The following is a 23,918-nucleotide window of genomic DNA, read 5'->3' on the forward strand; positions in this document are numbered from 1 at the left end:
TGAAAGTTGACAAATCTCAAGGACCAATAGACAATAGACAATAGGTGCAGGAGTAGGCCATTCAGCCCTTCGAGCCAGCACCGCCATTCAATGCGATCATGGCTGATCACTCTCAATCAGTACCCCGTTCCTGCCTTCTCCCCATACCCCCTCACTCCGCTATCCTTAAGAGCTCTATCTAGCTCTCTCTTGAACGCATCCAACGAACTGGCCTCCACTGCCTTCTGAGGCAGAGAATTCCACACCTTCACCACTCTCTGACTGAAAAAGTTCTTCCTCATCTCCGTTCTAAATGGCCTACCCCTTATTCTTAAACTGTGGCCCCTTGTTCTGAACTCCCCCAACATTGGGAACATGTTTCCTGCCTCTAATGTGTCCAATCCCCTAATTATCTTATATGTTTCAATAAGATCCCCCCTCATCCTTCTAAATTCCAGTGTATACAAGCCTAATTGCTCCAGCCTTTCAACATACAACAGTCCCGCCATTCCGGGAATTAACCTAGTGAACCTACGCTGCACGCCCTCAATAGCAAGAATATCCTTCCTCAAATTTGGAGACCAAAACTGCACACAGTACTCCAGGTGCGGTCTCACCAGGGCCCGGTACAACTGTAGAAGGACCTCTTTGCTCCTATACTCAACTCCTCTTGTTATGAAGGCCAACATTCCATTGGCTTTCTTCACTGCCTGCTGTACCTGCATGCTTCCTTTCAGTGACTGATGCACTAGGACACCCAGATCTCGTTGAACATCCCCTCTTCCTAACTTGACACCATTCAGATAATAGGTGTCAAGTTAGGAAGAGGGGAATTAGAGATTAGGAGATTAGAAAAAGGTGGCCTTAGAAATAGTGGATGGTCTGGTTATCATCTGCTAAAAGTTCTGTAAACCCTCAAATTGCATGTGTGGATTGAAAAGTAGCAAATGTGATTTCATTGTTTAATAAAAGAGAGAATAAAACAGGAATTTGACAAACTGTTAAGCTAACATCAGTGTAAAAAGTCTTATTGCATTTATATTGGGCCTTGATGTGACTATACTTGGAATATTGTGCACAGTTTGATCACAATTATCTAAGAAAGGTTATAGAGGGAGTGCAGTGAAGATTCACTCGCCATGGTTCCATGGATATCAGGATTGCCCCGTGAAGAGAAACTAATTAGACTGGGACTGCAGTTTTAAAATTTAGAGGAATGAAACACGATTTCATCTCAACAATATTTTTTTAAGGTTTTTCAGAATAGATGAAGGGAATACATTTCTCCTGGTTGAATCATCTTTGATCAAGCAGTAGAGTTTCAGAAGAAGGCCATTTGGGACTGAGATATGAAGACATTTCTTCATTCAGAGGGTGGTGAACATTTGGAATTCTATCCCTCTACCCCAAGAGTAATGGAGACTCAGTTGTTGAGTTCATTTAAAATAGAGATTGATAGATTTCGAGACCATAAGGAAATCAAGGGATATGAGCATTGTGCTAGTAAATAGTGCTGTGGTAGAGGATCAGACATGATCTTGAAGAATGGAAGAGCAAGCTTGAAAGCATTGAAGCAAGGCTTAGTTTACTTGGGGCAATTTAATTGCCCAAAAATTCTCTTGAAGGTCCTAGTCCATTAGCTCAATGCTAAGGAAGGGGGAGAATGATGACGTCAAGAGCAGAAGGGGGAGAATGATGACATAAAGAATTGGAGACCCATCTCCTTGCTAAATGTGCACTATAAGATCCAGTCCAAGGCCATCACCAACTGAATCAAGTCTGCTCTGGCCAGGTGATCCTCATAGACCAAATCTGTGCTGTACCTGCCAGGAAAATCTTGGGCAACCTGGCACTGCTCAGGGATGCGATCGCTTGTGTGTAGGACAGTGGTGGACATCCGCCTGGTCAGCTTAGACCAGGAGAAGGCCTTCAACAGGATATTGCAACGTACATGATGTGTGCATTTGGGAGGGAATTGGGAACTGGACCCAATTGCTCTACATTAATATCCATAGTGTAATCTAAATCGATGGGTGGTTAATGCATAACTTCCTCATGAGGTCTGGAGTCAGGCAGAGTTGTCCACTCTCCCATGTCTTGTTTGTATGCTGTATAGAACCCTTTGGCAAATCCATCAGGAAGGACAAGTGTAAGAGGGGCGACATTACTGGGCAGTGGGGACACTCAGAAATCTCCCTGTAACTAGACAATGTCGCCGTCTTTTGCTCCGATCCATAGTCAGTCTGCAGATTGATCTGCATGTCATCAGTTTGAGTTGGCAGCAAGATCCAGAGTCAACTACAGGAAGAATGAGCCCATGCTCTTCGGTAACTGACCTGATCAATCCTCCATCCTCTTCACCATCAGGTCTGACTACCTGAAGGTGCTGGTGATCTGGTTCCGAGGGGGCAAGGATGCAACAAGAATTGGCTGGAGCGGATTGCCACGGTCAAGCAAAATTTAGATCTGTGGAAGCAGGACTCCCAATAACCAGAACAAATGTGGTCAGGAGGTGTGAGGTGCTTTCAGGGCTGCTATACTTCGCACTGATGTGGCCAATAACCTGCTCCTCTGCTTCTACGATCACCCAGACTGTCTTCCAGTTCACCTGCAGATCAAAGATGGAGCAGGTCCGACAGGTAACGATGCACAACGTGTGCGACAGCTTGCCCAACATCGCCCTCATCTAGATGGCCACCTTCGTATGCAGCTGCATCAAGCTGTGCATAGAGCCAAAGCACATGGGTACCAAGTGTCATTACCGTCTAAGGCTCTACCTGTCCACAGTGTGCAAAGGATGGGCCCAGCACCAATGCCATACAATATGAAAATCAGGTAAAATTGCTACACCGCTTATCTATTGTGGAAAGGTTCTTCCAGCCCAACACCTTTGACCACAAGTCTATCGGGCAGTGGTCAGCATGGAACATCCTGCAAGCAATGCAAGACAATGACTCAATGGATTTTGTGGCATGGCTCTCTGTGCAGACTGTCCAGTTTGTCTGGTGAAATGCCTCATCACCAGAACTCGCCAACAAGCACCAAGACCTCGCTTAGCTGGTGCTGAGAAGGGCCCTCCCAGTCAGATCCTTCCTGCACTGTTGGAATCTTACTACTGAGGCACACTGCCCTCGGGATGGCTGCTAAAGAGAAGCTGGTTGCCCACCTCTTCGCAGAGTGTGGAATTGCAAAAAGGGTTTGGCGAATAATGCAAGTGTCCTTGTCACGGTTCATCCCAAACAGCTCTATTTGCGCAGCACAGTTCTTGGTCAACGTTCGGTCTGACGAGTGCTGTTTTTACAGAATTTGTATGGTCTCTTTGTGACCACGTGGGTTTTCGCTGGGTGGTCCGGTTTCCTCCCACATTCCAAAGACATACAGGTTTGTAGGTTAATTGGCTTTGGTTAAAATTCTAATTTGTCCCTGGTGATAGTGTTGGTGTACACGGTCTGCCTGAACCTTGTTGGCCTCCAGCACAGTAAGATGTCCGTCAGGGAATGTTGCTGACAGGGCCCAATGCAGATTGCAGGACTGTGTGCTGACGTACTCACTGAAGCTTGTTGCAGGCAAAGTCAAGGCTCTGTGGGGATGGACCACAGTCAAGGCTCCTTCCACCGCTGGACATTGAGGAGCAGAATCTGGTGGGGACACGCCTAAAACAAGGGAAGGGATATCACCCCAGGGACCACATGGGTGGAACACTGCAGAGTATGACTTGAATGAAGGTATAGACTGAGAATGTCTGAAGAGTCTTCACGTAGTTTTTGGTTTGGATATACTTTTATTCTGAAGAAAGTTAATTTTTGGGAAAAATATATCTCTCGTGGGACAGGGCATAGCCACAGGATACTGCAGTGGTGAAGTCTCTTATATTGATACCTGTTCCCAGATGTTTGTAAATAAACATTTTTCAACTGGGATAGGAACTGTGTTCAAATTCGTTGAAAGGTTGGTTGCTTAATTTGATGCAAATAAATGGTTTACGTTTTAGAGGACAGTTAAAAGTTATTGCTTTTTATTATTATCTACAAAAGTGATCAATGCACTCTTTGGGATGCAATATCCTTGCAGTTCAAATTGCTTTGTCTGTATTTCTTGAAACTGATCTGGAATCACGTGTCATACATGAGAGACACTGATAAATGTTATGTGGTTACCATTATTATATAGAATAATTTTAAATTACAGATTATTAATCCGAATTTAAAATTCACAGCTGCAAAAGACTTGTTCAGACGTCTGCAAACTCAACCACCACCAAATTGGTACGTTTTCCTTTGTTTTGCATAGTTGAACCCCCTCGCTCAAGAAAGCACGTTCGGTTTGATTTTTTTTTTTGTTGCTCCATTGATCCCACCCAGTTTTATTAAGCAAAGGCAGAACCATTTCGACGCAGAGGTGACTCGGATAGAAACTTACAATATGATTCATCAGCTATACCCGACTAAGTGGCACAGAGCAGGTGATAACTTGTCCTGCAATGCCACATCTCTGGTGACGAAATGCATACCGACGGTTGGGTTTAATTTGTTTTTGTGTGTGGGGAAACTCGGGTCTTTTGTAATTCGCCCCTCTGCTAACCTATCCTCCGCTGCTCTGATCATTTTACTTTGCTGATAGGCTGGGTTTGTATTTTCAAATGGGTTTTGCGAGAGCCAGAGAGCTTCCTTTTCCTGCTCCGTACACTGGATTAACGGACGACAACGATCTGCAGACCCCTTTGCCGCGCTTCAAAAGAGGTAAGCACAACACGCTATTAAATATGTTTTACAAATAAACAATAGTAGGTTCACCTTGACAAGAACGAATGTTGCCCAAAGCCCCCCCCCCACCAAGAAAAAAAAATTACATCGGCAATTCAGACTTATCTCTTATACCTTGTGGATGTTAGAGGTTTTATTTCCGCCGTGTTTTTAAAATATGAATCATTGTATTTTATTTATAAAACCTGTGTTCATTTATTTCGTTTGCTGACATTTTTTTCCGGCGGGAATGGGGACGCTCGGCCTAGGGGCTTCATCCTGTGTTTTACGCGTTTATTTTCCTAGGCCTCGAGGTTTTGTCTTTATTTTTGAAAGTGTTTAAATAGAGAGGAGGGCATGTTTTGTTTAAGTCGCCGATTCATTTTTCTGCTCGCCGTTCTGAGGAACAGTTGAGAGGCGATACATCCAGAATAAAAAGCTGTCGACACGGCCTCGCAACTCTGCGTGTAAATGTACAATCAGTAAAACGAAAACAAAAAATAAAACCCAGATCCTAATTGCGGAATTAAGAAGGCTTACCGTGCGGAGACTGTTGTTCGGAAGACGCGGGGTTTGTGTGTGTGTGTGTTGGGGAGAGGGGGGCCCGGTTCGGAGGCCTGGGAGCCGAGGCCCTGACTACGAGCCGCTCTGGGGCGACGGTTGAGCGGGGCCGCTCGGGCTCGCAGTTTGAACGGCGCCGCGTTCCATTCGGCAGAAGGCGCCCAACGCTCACCTTGCTTCCCTTCCCGCCTCTGCCGCAGGGCGCCTCGCCGCCGCCGCCGCCGCTACTGCTGCTGCTCAAGATGGACGGGACTCTCCGCATTTTTCTCAGGTTTAAAATAAAAATCGCGGCTAGTCTTGTTCCTACCTTTCATTTTCGTTCTGTTGCCATCTTCTTTTGTCGGGCCACTCACTACGATTTGAGGGTTGCGGGATATTCAGAGATACTTAATGTAAATCTATTTTTAAAAGTCCGACTTGGACAAAGTATAATTGAAACGTGTTTGGTGCACGACGGAGATAATGTTTCATGTTTGTTTGTGTGAACTTGCTTATGCGAAATCGACGACGTCTTGTTTCCCGCTTTAAGGGGATTGCGTTTCAAATCCAGCTTCATTGCCTGCAAATGAAAATGCCCGAATTCGGCATTAATGGCAATTATGAATGAGCAAAGTCCAAGATAGTTTTATGAGAAAGAGATCAGGTTTGGACTTTTATTTTAGAGTAGATGCAGGAGATCTATGAATGCTGGGTGTTTGGCTTTTGGAAGGGCCGGGGTTATATATAAAGCATGGAGGAAGGATTGATAAAGGACACAAAATAGATGGAATAAAAGAAAAAGCTAAAAGTAATAAGCTGATCAAGCAACATCTGCAAAGAGAGAGTGATTAGTATTATGGGTCCATGGGCTTTAATTGCGACCGATCATTGACTTAAAATACTTTGTCCAACTTCCACAGATGCTAACTGATCCATTGAGTATTTGCAATATTTTTTGTTTATTGCAGATTTTCAGCATTTGCCATGTTTTACTTTTGCGGAAGTAATCAATGGGTCGTTGTAGGACTGAAGTGCTAGAATGATCAGTCTTGTTGACAAATAAATGATTTAAATGGATACATTAACACATCTGGGTTAAATAAAGGTCGAAAGCTTGGAGGGAGAGGCGGTTTTTACAAAGGTGCTAAACAAGTGAGGAATATGTTCAGAGATGAGCGTAATATGAGGGAATGTGAAGATATTAATTTTGCAGGAAAACAGAATTTTCTTTTCAATGGTTTAGATTTTTTAATAAAACTGAATGGAAATGCCCCTTGTATCAGCTCCACCATTCAACATGTTATTGATCGAATAGCTTGTCCGGTTTCCTGTCTTATCCCCTTGGATCATAACAATCTTTTGATCTCAGTCTTGAATGTACTCAGTGAGTGTGTGCAGAACGTTTGAAATGGATAATTCAAAAGACTTGCAACAACGTGTGCAAAGGAATGTTTCACTGGTCGCAAGTAGCTGATTTCCTTAGAGACTGCCCCTCAACTTTGGACACTCCATTGTGAACTTGTCATCAATTCCATTAATCCTTCTTCATGTATACCTTGGTTAGATCACATCTGATCTTCTAAAATCCAGTGAGCATAAGGCAAGCTTCCTCAGTTGCCTTTTGTAGGACAATTCCAATTTTTCATAATCGGACTTGTAAAATTACATAGCACAAACTTCATCCTCTGATACAGAAACTAATATAATGTACAAATGTGCTCTTGCAAAATATCTATATAATCTCAGCACTGCATTTATACTTTGCAGTAAAGGCAAATGTTCCATTTGCTTTGTTGTACCAACATATTTTTTGCATTTCTGTAATCAGAAAGAACACTTAAATCTCTCAATTCATGAACATATGCTGGATTCAAACTTCAGTTTAGAAAAAAACATTGTCTTTTTAAGGCCCCACAGAGAATGTACTATCTGCGGCAACTGAGGAACCACAATCTGCCACAGGCAATGATGGTCCAATTCTATACTGTTATCATTGAGTCCATCCTCACCTTCTCCATCATGGTCTGGTTTGACTCAGCCACCAAGCACGACATCCGGAGGCTGCAATGGATCGTTCGATCAGCTGAGAATGTTGTTGGCTGCAACATCCCCCCCCCTCCCCCATTGACGAACTGTACACTGCAAGGGCCAGGAAGCGAGCGGGCAAGATCATCTTTGACCCCTCTCACCCTGGCCACAAAATCTTTGAAGCACTTCCCTCTGGAAGGCGACTCCAGACAGTCAAAGCAGCCACAGCCAGACATAAAAACAGAGTAGTAGTTCTCAATAACCAAAGTCTGTAGTCTCTTTATTGCTCTGGTTTATTTTCACCGTTATGTTGTATCCTTTTTGTTTTGATGTGGTTATGCTTTATTCTTTTACAGAGTTGACGTGGGTAGGCTTTTTCCTTTGAGAGTGGGGAAGATTCCAACAAGGGGACATAGCTTCAGAATTGAGGGACAAAAGTTTATGGGTAACATGAGGGGTAACTTCTTTACTCAGAGGGTGGTGGCTGTATGGAATGGGCTTCCGGTGGAAGTGGTGGAGGCAGGCTCGATTTTATTATTTTATTATTTAAGAGTAAATTGGATAGGTATATGGATAAGAGGGGATTAGAGGGTTATGGTCTGAGAGCAGGTAGATGAGACTAGGTCAGAGAGAGTGGTCGGCGTGGACTGGTAGGGCCGAACGGGCCTGTTTCTGTGCTGTAGTTGTTATATGGTTAATACAATACAATATATCTTTATTGTCATTGTACAGGAGTACAACGAGATTGGGAATGCGCCTTCCTTCCATACGATGCAATAAATTAATTCGCTAAATTTATACAACCCAGTGAAACAAAATTAGAAACCGTTTTAAAACAGTATAAAGTTCAAGTAGGTCTGTGCCGGTTCACTGTGCGATGTGACCATCCGACTCAGCAGGACCGGTTCATAGGTCAGAGGGCGGCACGATGGCGCAGCGGTAGAGTTGCTGCCTTACAGCGAATGCAGCGCCGGAGACTCGGGTTCGATCCTGACTATGGGCGCCGTCTGTACGGAGTTTGTACGTTCTCCCCGTGACCTGCGTGGGTTTTCTCCGAGATATTCGGTTTCCTCCCACACTCCAAAGACGTACAGGTATGGAGGTTAATTGGCTGGGCAAATGTTAAAAAAAAATGTCCCTAGTGGGTGTAGGATAGTGTTAGTGTGGGCAGCGCGGACCCGGTATCTCTAAATCTAAAATCTTTTTTAAAAAGCGGCTATGCCCCTGGGGATGAAGCTGTTCCTCCTGAGTCTGGAGGTGCGTAGAAGGCCTTGTAGCGTCTGCCCGGTGGTAGAATTTCAAACAGACTATTGCAGGGGTGTGAGGAGTCTTTGTGAATGCTGGTGGCTTTTCTGAGGCATCGTGTGTGGTAGATGCCCTCCAAGGCTGGTAGCTGTGTTCCGATAGTCTTCTGAGCTCTATGGGCAACCCGCTTAATTGTTAACTGTATGTTTGTGTTGTCATTTGTGAGCGGAGCACCAAGGCACATTCCTTGTATATGCACATACTTGGCCAATAAACTTATTCATTTATTCTTCCTGCAAAAGTATTTAGCCTCACACACACATAATACGCCATCTCCACCGTCCAGTCCATTTGCTTAAAACATTGGTGCCTTTTTCAGACTCTGTCCTTTTTACAATTCACTTTCTCGCTGTGCTTTGACATAAGCAAGCATGAATACCTTGCACTCTCTTCCCATCTAGGGCATTGAGATAAATTGTGAATAGTTGACTATACAATATTGATCTTTGTGGCATGCAACAAGAAACAATCTGTTGACTGGGAATCTGCCTATTGACTCCTGTGTTTGTTCTACCGGCCTTTGATGGAAGTGGGGAAATGGAATTTGGGTATCTGGAACGGATCCCAAAATTAAAATGCAGGAACAATAAACAATTTGGGAGAAATTGTTTGTTTTATATTGCAAGAGAGATGGGTGTAAGAATATACATGTTTTAAAGAGCAACATAGAAAATAGGTGCAGGAGTAGGCCATTCGGCCCTTCGAGCCTGCACCGATCATGATCAATATGGTCATGGCTAATCATCCAACTCAGTATTCCGTACCTGCCTTCTCTCCATACCCCCTGATCCCTTTAGCCACTGGGGCCACATCTAACTCCCTCTTAAATATAGCCAATGAACTGGCCTCAACTACCTTCTGTGGCAGAGAATTCCACAGATTCACCACTCTCTGTGTGAAAAAAAACACTCATCTCGGTCCTAAAAGACTTCCCCCTTATCCTTAAACTGTGACCCCTTGTTCTGGACTTCCCCAACATCGGGAACAATCTTCCTGTATCTAGCCTGTCCAACCCCTTAAGAATTTTGTAAGTTTCTATAAGATCCCCCCTCAATCTTGTAAATTCCAGCGAGTACAAGCCGAGTCTATCCAGTCTTTCTTCATATGAAAGTCCTGCCATCCCAGGAATCAATCTGATGAACCTTCTCTGTACTCCCTCTATGGCAAGAATGTCTTTCCTCAGATTAGGAGACCAAAACTGTACGCAATACTCCAGGTGTGGTCTCACCAATGCCCTGTACAACTGCAGCAGAACCTCCCTGCTCCTATACTCAAATCCCCTCGCTATGAATGCCAACATACCATTCGCTTTGTTCACTGCCTGCTGCACCTGCATGCCTACTTTCAATGACTGGTGTACCACGACACCCAGGTCTCATTGCATCTCCCCTTCTCCTAATCGGCCACCATTCAGGTAATAGTCTGCTTTCCTGTTCTTGCCACCAAAGTGGATAACCTCACATTTATCCACATTATACTGCATCTGCCATGCATTTGCCCACTCACCTAACCTATCCAAGTCACGTTGCAGCCTCCTAGCATTCTCCTCACAGCTAACACTGCCCCCCAGCTTCGTGTCATCCGCAAACTTGGAGATGTTGCATTCAATTCCATCGTCCAAATCATTAATATATATTGTAAATAGCTGGGGTCCCAGCACTGAGCCTTGCGGTACCCCACTAGTCACTGCCTGCCATTCTGAAAAGGACCCGTTTATTCCTACTCTTTGCTTCCTGTCTGCCAGCCAGTTCTCTATCCACATCAATACTGAACCCACAATACCGTGTGCTTAACATCTGTTGTTTCTAGAGATTCCTGCCTCTGGTTTCCTCAAGGAGATAAATGGTTTATACCTTCAAGAACCATACTGTCTCTTCCACATAGATCCTGAGGCTCCTTGAATGACGATACTTATTTCTGGTTGGGTGGAAGGAGCTGCTCAATTTCTTCATTAATGGAATATTTATGGCCTTGTTCTCCTTCACACAAATCTGGACCCACGTGTACATGGCCTTGGCTTATCACGGAAAAGAAACATTTTTCTTTTGCTGAAAGTATAATTTAAAACATGCAAGAGAAAATTATGGTTATGGACAAAATTGTAGGGGCGGTGGATCTAATTAGATACCCATTTTAGACTGCCTGTAAAATAAGAGCGGAACATGTGCGACTTCTGTCCCACAACAATGTAGTTTATAATAACTGGCCTCAGAAAAACACTGCTCTGTGGCAATTAGAAATGAGAAAAAGATGCTGGTCATGTCCAACCCCTATGTATGAATGAATGAAAGAAACTTGTGTTTCTTTTTAATTGTTCGTCATATATTCTTTTTGCACTATTGAAGATTGTATTGCTGCAGAAATTTTTGTCGGCCACATTTTTCTTTCAGCTTTAAGCAAACAATAATTTAAAAACCTGATCAACCTGTTTAACAATGCGGTTTTGAGTCAAAATAACTCTCCTCTTTTCTATTGTAAATTAGTATGTCAGCTAGTATCTGGATTTAAATAAACATGATCTTGAACTTTTCTTGCAGCACAATAACCACACCATTGCAGCTGCCCACAAGATGGCGCAAGCTGAAAGGCCCAAGTGGGTTTTGGAAGGCAAAATTGAGGCCTTGATTTTGGATTGCCCAAAGCCTCCTGAACAAAGAAATTAGTAATGGTGAAAATTAAGCTTAAAATTAGAACAATTGATAATTAATTTCTATTAAAATATATTTTGATGTAAATTGATTGAAGACATTACCTAATTTTAAAAAATTAAACACCTTCATTTTTTTGAAGGTTGGCAACCCCTTTTAAATGACTGGGAATAACATCTGTTTCCAGCCCCTCAGCTCATTAAAATTAGCAACCGCAATTGAGTGACAATTGAAAAGCAATGAAGTTATGGTAACTCGTAAAACCTAGATGGAGTGACAAAATAAGTTATAATGCAGGATATACAATTCATTGTACTTGCCCTATCCATCCACGCACAATACGCGTCAGTGTGGTTGCTCTCTGTCATTCAGACTGAATTAGTTCAATTCATTGCCACAGACGGCTGTGGGGGCCAAAGATAGATGCAAAATGCTGGAGTAACTCAGGCAGCATCTCTGGTGAGAAGGAATGGGTGACGTTTCGGGTCGAGACCCTTCTTCCGACCCGAAACATCACCCATTCCTGCTCTCCAGAGATGTTGCCTGTCCTGCTGAGTTACTCCAGCATTTTGTGTCTATCTTCAAATAATCTTCTGTTCTTCCCTAACACCAAAGGCCGTTTTCCTCGGGTACATTTCTTGAGTTTATCTCCAGGACAGTTGTCCGCCCCGCTTTGACAGCATCGCGGTCTCTGCTCCCATTCCACAGCTGGCTGTTGCAGCTGAACTTATGTGGACGGGTTTTGACAGTTCTGTCAGTTTTGATAGTAGGCGATAACCTGCGACAGCGCCCACGACAAGCTACGATCATTGGCGACAAGCCAGTTGTCGGCGAAAAATTTAGAACAGGTAACTTTTTCTGCAACGAGCCGAGATCTGCTACGACTCACTGAAGACTACTCACGATCATGCCCGCGACACCCCGGCGAACGTGCGGCGTCAGCCTAGTTGCCGGCAGTCGCCTTAAAATCGCCTAACTGGGACAAGCCCTATAGGGTGCAAACTGCGACATTCATTGAACACTGAAAATAAAACAGAAAAGTATACGGTGATTGATATTTTAAAGCAGTAATTATAGATGGATCAAATGGGTGGGAAATAAATGTGAAGTTGTCTATTTTAGTAGGGAAAGTAATCCAAAATATTTTTAGCTGGGCTATTGAACTTAAAATTCTGATTCAGGAATGCAGCTGGTCAGGGAGACCTTTCAATCATTCCAACTGCTTTTCTTTACACGTGCTGCCTGACCTGATTTTATGTGGAGAATACTAAGGGGAAAGTATGCAATCAATGGCAAGATCCTTAACAGCGCTGATGTACAGACTGATCTTGGGGGGTCCATGACTCCCTGAAAGTGGCAACACAAGTAGATGGAGTAGTAAAGAGACATGTGGTTTGCTTGCTTTCATTGGTCAGGTCATTGAGTATAAGAGTCAGGAACTCATGATGTAGCTTCGTAGAACTTTGATTGGGCCTCAGTTGGATAATTGTGTGCATTCTGGTAGCCCCAATACACAGACATGTGAATTTTCCGCAGATTTACGCATTTTTTAAATCAATTTTCTGTGCTTTTTTGCATGATTTACGCGTTTTTCACTTTGCCAAAATCGCGTGTACCAATGGAGAAATCGGATCGAAAAAAAGAAAGGAAAAAAAGAAAATAAACGATGCATAGCAGCTTTTCTCAACCAGGTTTCCCCAGAACACTAGGGTTCTGCTAGAGGTCACTGGGGGTTCCGTGAGAAATAGCCGCTAATCATTGAAATCCGGACAAAATTATGAGAGCCCACTTGAAATCCCCCCTGCCCTGGAAGTCTCCCCAAACATGTGGCACCTAGGCTAGGCAAGGCAGCCAATCTCGACTTCATCAGGACTTCCATGGCCAATCGGTGGGTTAAATTTGCAGTCTGGAGCTGGAGCCAGCACATCTATCCCCATAGCCGACTTCCAGCCGATAAACCAGCAACGTTCTGGAATCAAGAGTGCCAGAAAATCAGTGGTGGGACTGTAATGAGCAATAAATTAATTTAAGTGCAAGATTATATAACTAAATTAATTAAAATAATTAAAATGTTATTAGTGTACAGTGACATTCACTTTATTTTGCAATGTCCGTTTTTACTTTGAAATGCACTAAAAGAGGCTTGAAACTGGTAATTTTGTGAGTAAACTTAAAAAAATGTTCCAACTTTTTGACCCCCACAAGCGCTCGGTTTATTTCCTCTTCTTTTTTTTTACCTCACTCGCATGCCTGAATACAAGGAAGAGGTAGAGGCTTTGCAGAAGTTTAAGAGAATGCTGTTTGTATTAGGAAGTATTGGTAACAGGGAGAGTTTGGACAGACTTGGATTGTTTTCTCTGGAATGCTGTAGATTGAGGGGGTATCTAATATAAGATTATGAGAGGCATAGATGGTGAAAACTATTTTCCCAATTTCAATTACCAGAGGGCAGAGCTTTAAGGTGAGAGGGGCACAGCTTAAAGGAGTATTTTTTTGTTTTAGAGGGTGGCGAATGCCTGGAACATGTTGTCTGGGGTGGTGGTATAAACAGGTGGACTAATAGCATTTAAGGGACTTTTGGAAACAAAATTGCGTCAACATTTCCGTCAAGGTACGAGATTAGAAAAAGTTTCCCCCAACTCCCCCCACATAAAACAAGCTAAAGAACACTAAAAACATACATTTAACATACAATTAAAACACAATGAAGGAAAGGACAGACTGTTGGTGAGGCAACAATTGCTGGCGCCACCCGGTGGTCACCCTGATTGAAAATACTTTGCTAATTGCCAAGTTACTTGTCATGACTAGTTGATGATAAGACTGTAAATGGTCTAGGCAATACCATGTTTAAATATAGTTCATATAATCAGTGAGCATGAAAAGTGAGTTAAAATCTTAAGCAATAATCTCAGCTGTTGATTTTGTCATGCCAACATTTCTTAATATGATTCTTCAGCCACTCATTATTAATTATAGTTTTTGACCTTTTTCTACATTTTGGTTTCCTAAAGCCAAATTTGTCAAATTTTTCAAATTTATTTTCATTATTATTTAATGCATACTTAGATTCTGTTTTGTGTTTCAGGTAGCTACTTTATTCAATTTTTTAATAATTCAAGCTAATGTTTAAAGATTAGAGATTTAATGTGCTACAAAATTGTGGTGTAGACCTGTGCCGAAGTAGTAATGTTTAAGCTTTGTGGCCCCAAAATATTGATAAAAATTTGAAAATCCTGAGTGATGGATAAGGATTGCCATTCAACATTTTTTTTATCATATCATATCATATATATACAGCCGGAAACAGGCCTTTTCGGCCCACCAAGTCCGTGCCGCCCAGCGATCCCCGCACATACTAACACTATCCTACTGTCAAACTTGCTGACCCTTCCTCTCAATTTGTTTTAGCTTCCCACCATATCTACTTATTGCTATATCCAGAAACCTGTCTGCAGCTGTTTAATTTGTTTGATAATGCTCAAAGAAAGATTTTAGTTGCTGGCGTATCATGCACATTAAACACCTTTTAAAATGTTTTTTTTAGATTTAGAGATACAGCGCGGAAACAGGCCCTTCGGCCCACCGGGTCCGTGCCGCCCAGCGATCCCCGCACATACTAACACTATCCTACACACACTAGGGACAATTTTTACATTTGCCCAGCCAATTAACCTACAAACCTGTACGTCTTTGGAGTGTGGGAGGAAACTGAAGATCTCGGAGAAAACCCACGCAGGTCACGGGGAGAACGTACAAACTCCGTACAGACGGCGCCCATAGTCGGGATCGAACCTGCGCTGCATTCGCTGTAAGGCAGCAACTCTATTGCTGCGCCACCGTGCCGCCACTTGCTAATTTAATTCTAATATACAAATATTTGCAGGATAATAAAGGAATGAATGGGAGAGTAGGAAGAAGGCTGGTATGTCCCAGATGAGCCAAATATCCTGCTGTGCTACAAGATTCAATGTCTAAGTGACCGATAATATCTTTTTCAGATCTACAGGTGGTATTTTTCTAACACACAAATTGCAAGATGTCTGCCCGAAGTGGAAAAAAGAAAATGTCCAAGTTGTCACGCTCAACCAGAGCAGGGGTCATTTTCCCCGTTGGCAGAATGATGCGTTACTTGCGGAAAGCAACATTCAAATATCGTATTGGAATGGGAGCACCTGTTTACCTGGCTGCAGTCATAGAGTACCTAGCAGGTAAAAAGTAAATTTACAACATGAAAACCAGGTTAAAGTGCAAAGCACAAAAACAAATCATTTGAGGAATCAAAATGTATCTTAATTTTGGAAGAAGTTTTATTTTGGCACTTTTTTGGCAAATACAGTATTTCTGGTCTAAGTTGTTTTAAACTTAATAACACACATTTATTCTTGTGCAGCTGAAATTCTGGAACTGGCTGGAAATGCAGCCAGGGATAACAAAAAGAGTAGAATAACTCCAAGGCACATTCTGCTGGCAGTGGCAAATGATGAAGAATTAAACCAGGTAAGGCTCATGGTGTTAGTTGTCTTGATCTATTTGAAACCCAATTCATGAGTTTTCTTGGTGCTTTTAGAAATCTTTAATTTTCAAAGGAGAGATACTTGGAGGATTTGCGAAGCTTTGGAGAGTGCAGAAGGACTTCATTCAGCCCATTGGGACCATAATGGTTTCTTGCAGCACGCTCCTTCAATCCCATCCTTTTTTCCCTGTGATTTTTCTCCCACATACTTTGACACTGGGTATTTATTTATTTACTTACAGTAAATTTATTTACAATAGTCATTTAACCTACTGGCACATTTTTGAGTACTGGAAGGAAACTGGAGGTTGTATCAAGGGGTGTGAGAAAAAAAATACAGATTGTTGTAAATCTGAAAGGAAATGGGATAAGCTAGAAACATAACGCAGGCCAGCCAGCGCACATGGAAAAAGAAACACTTAACATCACGAGGCAATGAATCTTTCATTAGAACTGAATGAAGGCATGAAACATTTCTTTCTGTACTGATTCTAATATGAAAATATGGATACATTAATAATGAGAATAAATTAAGCAGGTGTGAAAAGCATCTGCTAGTTCTACTGATCTCTGGTACTGTCATGCATGTATCTAGAATTGAACTGATTTCAAAGGCAAGATGCTTTTTGCCATGCCGCCCACTGCAAAATCTTCTTGAGAATTGCAACATGCCTTTCCTTTCATCAAATACAGTTATACATGTGTACAGATTTTGAAGAGTTGTGGCTTTGAGTGTAATATAAACTTTAATAATCCATGAAGTAACATTTGTTGTCATGGCCCAATGGGAGCACTTTTGTGAATCAAGACAGCTTTAATTCCAGTCCAAGAAATAATTTGAGCGCATAATCAATGCTGTACTTTTGGAGATGGTTTTAAGTTTATTCGAGTGTGTAAAAAATCTTATGGCATCTACATTCTTGGATGTTCCTGTATTTGTCAATATAGCAGTGACTAGCTGAAAACTCTTTAATCGACTCCAGATTGATACGCTTGGCGTATTTAAGGGGCACTGCGTAAAGCTATGAGTTAATTATTTTTAATAGTTTTATCATGTTTCCCATTTTTAATTTAGAATACAGATGCAACGAGAACTGTCATAATGAAGTTTCGCCTGAAAACCAGTACCATCAAAAACACGAGTAATGGTTGAAATATTAAACATGTAATTACCAACATTGCTACAAACTAAAATTTGTATCTTTGATAAATTGGCTGCTATTAGAGCAACTGGAAGGTGCAGTGAAATAGTAGACACATGAGATTTCCATCCATTTAGTTTGATAAACTTCCATCCAACTTTATGCATTGATCCTTTAGACAAATAAAGTATTTCACTCAATAGTACATCTTCCCACAAAGTGGTCCACATAATGTAAAGAACCAAAAACAAACTGACCTTCATTCTGAAATATATTAATTTCGGGTGCAGTTTTCTAGAAGAACAGTATTTCAATGCAGGATCATTTTATTGAAAAGCTTTGCCTATATATAATTAATTTTGTGCCTGTAGTTATTAAAAGGAGTGACAATTGCGAGTGGTGGTGTGCTGCCTCGAATTCATCCTGAGCTGTTAGCAAAGAAACGTGGTGCCAGAAGTAAAGTGGAAACCATTCTTTCTACACCGCCAGAAAAGAAGGCAAAGAAAGCAAAGCCAACACCAGTCAAAAAAGCTGCCAAGAAAGCAACCGTCAAAAGGGCGACAAAATCCAAATCGCCCAGAAAGGTTTGTATCAAGCAACACGATTCCTGCTTTCTAAGAGAGACATACGCATTGTACTACAATCGATGTGGATTAGGAAACAGTCAGCTATTATCTTTAGAAACTTTAACTTGTGGTGCCAATTAATATGCAGTGAAACTCTGATTACATCATGATGATTTGGAAATACTGATGGTTAAGCACCTGCATCAAAGGTGAGCTTCTTGCCAGCTCACTTTGCACCCGGTCCCTCCTCTCATCTCACTTCCTGCTTGTGGGAATCTGTTTCCACACTTCTTAACTCCCCAAACACCCTGGCTCCAACATTCTTGTTAAATTTGCCTGTCTTCATTGCAAAATATGTTTCAACTGAGTAACATCTTTTATAACAACTAAGTGTGTTGGGGAGTTGCTTCAAATGATGTCCAATGATCTAGAAAATGTGCAAGTCTGGCACCACCAATGTCTCAAATGTGCCAGATTATTGGAGTTTTATCAAACCTAACTACTTGAGTTCCAAATGGACCTCAATTTAAATTGTGCAATTTTGTTTTCATTTCTAGCTCTGACATCGCACTTCTGCCATTAAATCAGTGAAAGGTAGAGTGAGAAGCTAATGTAGATTTTTCTGAAATATCACAATTTGATGCTGATTTAGGTTTTTGAGGGGTCTAATCTAAATTAAGTATCTGCATGTGAAAATGTAGGTTACTGACTAAATTAATTTAAAGACATTTGCATTGACACTTAATTAAAAATGTTTCCCTAAATATTTAATAAATAATTGAGACAGCTCCCTACAATTAAAATCTGCAATATTAGTTCATTTTTAATGCATTAAACTTGACTTGGGGAAGAAAGGAGTGATGTAGCGGGTGTGGAAATTTGACTTGTGAACCCGTCACATCAAATCCACCAATGTGATTCTTTGTCAGACAATCTATTACCCAAACGTTACTCCAGGTTGCAACAGGCCCTTCCACCTAACTTGCTGACCAACATGAGTCCCATCTTCCTGCTTATGGCCTATATCCCTCTAAGCCAATCCTATCCATGTACCTGTCCAAATGTCTCTTAAACTTTGTGATAGTACCTGCCTCAACTACCTCCTCCGGCAGCTTGTTCCATACAACCATTCCCCTTTGTGTAAAAAACAAAAGGTGCCCCTCAGGTTCCCATTAAATCAATCCCCCTCACCTTAAACCTATATCCTCTGGTTCTCTATTCCCTTACTCTGGGCAAAAGACTGTCTGTTTACCCAATCTATTCCTCTCATAATTTTGTACACCTCAAAATGATCGCCCCTCATTTCCCTGCGCTTCACGGAACAAAGCCCCAGCCTGCTCAATCTCTCCCCATAGCTCAGTCCTTCAGGTCCTTGCAAAATCCATGAAGCCAATTTTCTATCCATTCTGCTATCCTTCGATCCCATGCGATCTAACCTTCCAGAGCAATCTTCCGAGATACAGAAAAGTTTAATTTTGCATGCTGTCAAATGGATCGGATAATACTATCCATAAATACAATCAAGTCAAAGTCAAATGCAATAGAAAGAACAAAGCGGAAGATACAGAGTGCAGAATATAGTTTGTGGCATTGTAGTGTATTAGTTCCATAGAATTTTTGAGTTTATTAGTGCAGACAAACTTAGCATTCAATTTACCATACCTTGCCTGAAACATGACTATTTCTGAAATTGGTAAGAAACAAGCTAATGAGAGGGAACATCAAGAGTTGTGGGAAATTGAATGGCATTGGGATGAGATTGGTGAACCTGAGGTGGGACCATGGGGAGCTGAGAAGGTTAGGTGATAAGTAAAGAACTTATCCAAGTGTTTTATTCACAAAATGCTGGAGTAACTCAGCAGGTCAGGCAGCATCTCGGGAGAGAAGGAATGGGTGACGTTTCGGGTCGAGACCCTTCTTCAGACTGATGTCGGGGGTGGGACAAAGGAAGGATATAGGTGGAGACAGGAAGATAGAGGGAGATCTGGGAAGGAGGAGGGGACGGGAGGGACAGAGGAGCTATCTGAAGTTGGAGAAGTCGACATTCATACCATCCGGGCCGCAAACTGCCCAGGCGAAATATGAGGTGCTGCTCCTCCAATTTCCGGCGGGCCTCACTATGGCACTGGAGGAGGCCCATGACAGAGAGGTCAGACTGGGAATGGGAGGGGGAGTTAAAGTGCTGGGCCACCGGGAGATCAGTTGCGTTAATGCGGACCGAGCGCAGGTGTTCAGTGAAGCGATCGCCGAGCCTGCGCTTGGTTTCGCCGATATAGATAAGTTGACATCTAGAGCAGCGGATGCAATAGATGAGGTTGGAGGAGGTGCAGGTGAACCTCTGTCTCACCTGGAAAGAATGTTTGGGTCCTTTGATGGAGTTGAGGGGGGAGGTAAAGGGACAGGTGTTGCATCTCGTGCGGTTGCAAGGGAAAGTGCCCGGGGTTAGGGTGGTTTGGGTAGGAAGGGACGAGTGGACCAGGGAGTTGCGGAGGGAACGGTCTCTGCGGAACGCAGAGAGGGGAGGGGATGGGAAGATATGGCCAGCGGTGGGGTCTGTTGTAGGTGACGGAAATGTTGGTGGATGATATGTTGGATCTGCTGGCTGGTGGGGTGGAAGGTGAGAACGAGGGAGATCCTGTTCTTGTTGCGAGTGGGGGGATGGGGAGCAAGAGCGGAGCTGCGGGATGTAGAAGAGACCCTAGTGAGAGCCTCATCTATAATGGAGGAGGGGAAGCCCCGTTTTCTGAAAAACGAGGACATCTCGGAAGCCCTTACACTTATCCAAGTGTATTTCCCAGTCTGGGCAGGGATCTACTAGGGGGGGTAGCTCAAATAAAATTATTCTGAAATTGCTTGGTGACAAGTGAACTTTTCATAAAAGTAAACTAATTTATGATTCAATGATTTAAGAGAGTTTCCTTGGTAATGACATCACTGTGTGTGTATGCGAGACATGATAAATCACATTACACAGATAGGGCAATTCACGACTGACAGTGGACAAGGTCACAATTTAATCAAAGACCTTTAAGAACATTCCATTTTCATAGACTAATGCTATACACAGATCTCTATGCCAACATTAGTATGTTCAGGTATGTTTAAAATTAATCAAAACCTGAACATGATTTAATCATTCAAATATTCACAAGCTATCCAAAATTTATAAAACCATCTGTCTAAAAGTGGAAAGACAGATTTGTATTCATGCTAAGGTTAGTAGGTCACATACTTGTATGAAAAACAAATAGACTACATTAGTAATTGTTATCAGTGTTTTATTGGTGACTGCACTAGTACAGAACAAATAAAAGTAGTGCTGGGAAATGTAATTGGGTCATTATTTTAAAAACAAAATGAAAGTTTCAAACGCTTTTTTAAAATTAGGGTAAACGAATAGAAAGCAATAAGGAAGGAGCATCCAGTTCCACTTCAGATGATGTACCTGGTGAAGGTTTCACAATTCTTTCAACGAAGAGCCTCTTTCTGGGACAAAAGGTAAGTTATGTGGTATTTTAATTCAAAATTGGATATAGGTAAATGTGTACCCCTGGGTTGTATCAATTTCAATTAAGTGCACACAATACATTATCAAGTCTCTGCTTTTCTACTTTGAGAACTGATGGCAAATTATTGATTTAGCATAATATAAATGTCAATATTAAATCTGGTTTTAATTTAATTGTAATGTTTTAAGTTTACTAACAATAAAAAAGCGGTGGGGATTGTGGGTTGTAAGGAGTATGCGTCAAGTTGAGTGATTCGACAAATGCATGGCAGATGCAGGGAGCATTACTTAAATGGCAATAGATTTGATTAGAAAATGGCAATGTACAAAGCGATGAGAATATATGTGTACCAAGTCTTTGAAAAGTAACAGGCATGTCAACCTTTGTTCAGAAATGTTTTGAGTACAGGAGCAAGGCTGTCTTGTTACATTTTTAAACGTCCTTTCTGAGACCACAGGTGGTCTATGCAGTTTTGGTCTTTTCAAATAAAAGAGATATTTTCCCTAGAGGAGATGCAGTGAAGTTCACCAGACTATTTCTGAGATGGTGACACTGTCATTAGAGGAGAGATTGGATTGAAGTCATTAGACGGTTGAGAGGAAATCACATTGAAATGTATGACGGGGTGTACAAAGGTGTTTTCCTTGGCTGGGATGCAGTGGAATGAAGTTCATGAATTGGGGATCACATTCTCAGGATTAAGACTTTAATATGAGGTGAAATTTCTTTCCAGGGAGGGTGATGAATTTGTGAAGCTTGCCAAATATATTTAAGGTATCCAGGAGTATGGGGAAGAATGTATGAAATTAAGGGAGAGGTAAAGACATGAAGGGCTTAATGTCCTGCTCGAAATTTTTATTGCCAATCTGATTGTTGCTGTAGTTTATTCAATCTTATCTTTTTTTTCAGCTGTCATTAACACAGAGTGAAATCAGTGACATTGGTTCAGTTAAGGTTGAGTGCATCATTAACCCAACCAATGCTGAAATAGACCTTAAAGAGGATGTTGGTAAGTTGTATTTTGGTGTTTTTGTTCCTGGTTCCTAATTTTTGCTTTTGGTTGAGGGAATTTTTAAAAATAACAATTAAGTCTGCTGAATGCATTTTCATGAAGCAACTAATATAAATAAAGTTGCTTGAAAATACAAAAGGCACAAACTTTGAGCTGAGTACATAATTAGATGATTCATTGTCAGCTCTGATTTTTTTTTTAATTGTTTCCTCAAATAAAAGGTTAATTTATCAAAGCTCCAAATAAAATCTATCAAATGTAAATCAAAAATGCACTGAAAAATCATTATGACAAACACGTTTTGAAATTATTAAAATAACTTTTCTGGAAAGATGGTAATGGATAATAGTGTGCTCCTGTAGTCTGCTCATCCCTATGCTTTCATCTGCAAAGCCCTGGCACTCTTGAATTCTTTCTGTGAACCTATTTGCCACTTGCTTTCTTGTTTAAGATGCTCTTTATGACCTATTCTTGTACCAACCCTTTTGCCCTAATATATCCTTATCTTCTGTTTTGTTTGAAAACTGCTTGGGAATTCCAGCAAAATTAAAGTTGCAATATAAATGGGAATTATTGCATAAAGCAATCTTCCAATTTGAATGAGCAAATGATGCATTCAAGTCTTTTTTGAAGTATACTTACAAGTGCTGGTCCCATGCATTTATTTTACCTTTTTCATTTTAAGATGTAATTAAATCTGTATTATGATGCCCTACCCTCCCACATGTTGAACTTTGCAAATGGAGTTCCAGTTAGGTTCATTAGTTTGACCACTTTAAGCAGATCAACCAATAGCCTATGAATCTTCTGAATAATAATTGTAATTTCAGGCAACGCGTTGGAAAAAGCAGGTGGAAAGGAGTTTTTAGATGCTGTGAAAGAGCTCCGGAAATCCAACGGACCTTTGGAAGTAACTGGGGGCAAGTAATAATTTATAATTTAAAAAAAATATATAGCTATCTGCTATGATTGATTGAGCTTAGTTATGGCATTTATAAAGCTGTACTTTGTCATATGTGAGGAATCTGCCTGAAATATAATATTGTGGTATTCAAAACAAGTGAAATATTAACATATGCACACATTGACACTTTTGACTAACAATCTCATTTTACAAATATTTCAAAATTTCATCTAGTTTGATTTCATATTTTACCCCCAATATCCTCTTTGCAGAATAGGCATCATGGGAGAATAAGGCAATAATGTATCGAAATATCCATGGCAACATGCCTCTAATCTATATTTTAATTGCAATTCAATAACAGTTTGATGGTCACTGCATATTTTACTACTTATTCAGCTGTATGGAGCTGTAGAAGAGACCATATGGCACACTTGCCTTCAAGATATTGAGATTGAGTTGGAACGTCATAACAAAATGTGAGTGAGACCATACTGGGAGTAATGTGTACCGTTCTAGAATCCTGGCTATCGGAAGGATGTCATTGAGATAGAAAGAATATAGAAAAGGTTCTTGAGCATATTACCAGGTCTAGATGGTTTGAGCTATGAAGGAGACGAGATGGGCTGGAGGTTTTTCCCCTTGAGATTAGGAGAGGGGTGATCTTAGAGAGGTATATTAAATCACATGGGGCATAGGTAAGGTGAATGGTCAGTCATCTTCCGAGGTAAAGGGGCTCTAAAACAGATATAATGTGAGAAGGGAAAGATTGATAGGAGAATTGAGGACAGCTTTGTTTGTACAGAGGGTGGTAGGAATGGGATGAACTACCGGAGGAAGAAAAAGGTACAATTACACCATTTTAAAGACATTTGGACAGGAATGATTTCAAAATATCAGTCAAATGTAGGCAACTTGGTCGGCTTTGAAGACGGGCCAAAGGGCCATGCTGTTTATGAATCTATGTGGTGTTTTGTTTCCTCCAGTTCATAGAACAGCCTCAGTTCACATGCATCATAGCTATTTA

General features: G+C 41.5%; 1 protein-coding gene across 2 annotated transcripts in view; it reads left to right on the plus strand.

The window, feature by feature from the left end:
- The first annotated feature begins 4,451 nt into the window (after window positions 1–4,451).
- macroh2a2 (macroH2A.2 histone) overlaps window positions 4,452–23,918 on the plus strand; it is a 30,161-nt gene continuing 10,694 nt past the window's right edge. The window contains exons 1-7 of one of the 2 annotated variants that reach the window (XM_078428381.1): window positions 4,452–4,718; window positions 15,244–15,453; window positions 15,636–15,742; window positions 17,272–17,484; window positions 20,854–20,964; window positions 21,885–21,984; window positions 22,818–22,907. In XM_078428381.1, coding sequence (XP_078284507.1) covers window positions 15,282–15,453; window positions 15,636–15,742; window positions 17,272–17,484; window positions 20,854–20,964; window positions 21,885–21,984; window positions 22,818–22,907 — 793 coding nt within the window. In that variant the 5' untranslated portion in view covers window positions 4,452–4,718; window positions 15,244–15,281. The remainder of the gene's footprint in view (window positions 4,719–15,243; window positions 15,454–15,635; window positions 15,743–17,271; window positions 17,485–20,853; window positions 20,965–21,884; window positions 21,985–22,817; window positions 22,908–23,918) is intronic. The other variant, XM_078428382.1, reaches the window with a different exon arrangement.

This window comes from Rhinoraja longicauda, chromosome 35, assembly GCF_053455715.1.
Source record: "Rhinoraja longicauda isolate Sanriku21f chromosome 35, sRhiLon1.1, whole genome shotgun sequence".
NCBI lineage: Eukaryota > Metazoa > Chordata > Chondrichthyes > Rajiformes > Arhynchobatidae > Rhinoraja > Rhinoraja longicauda.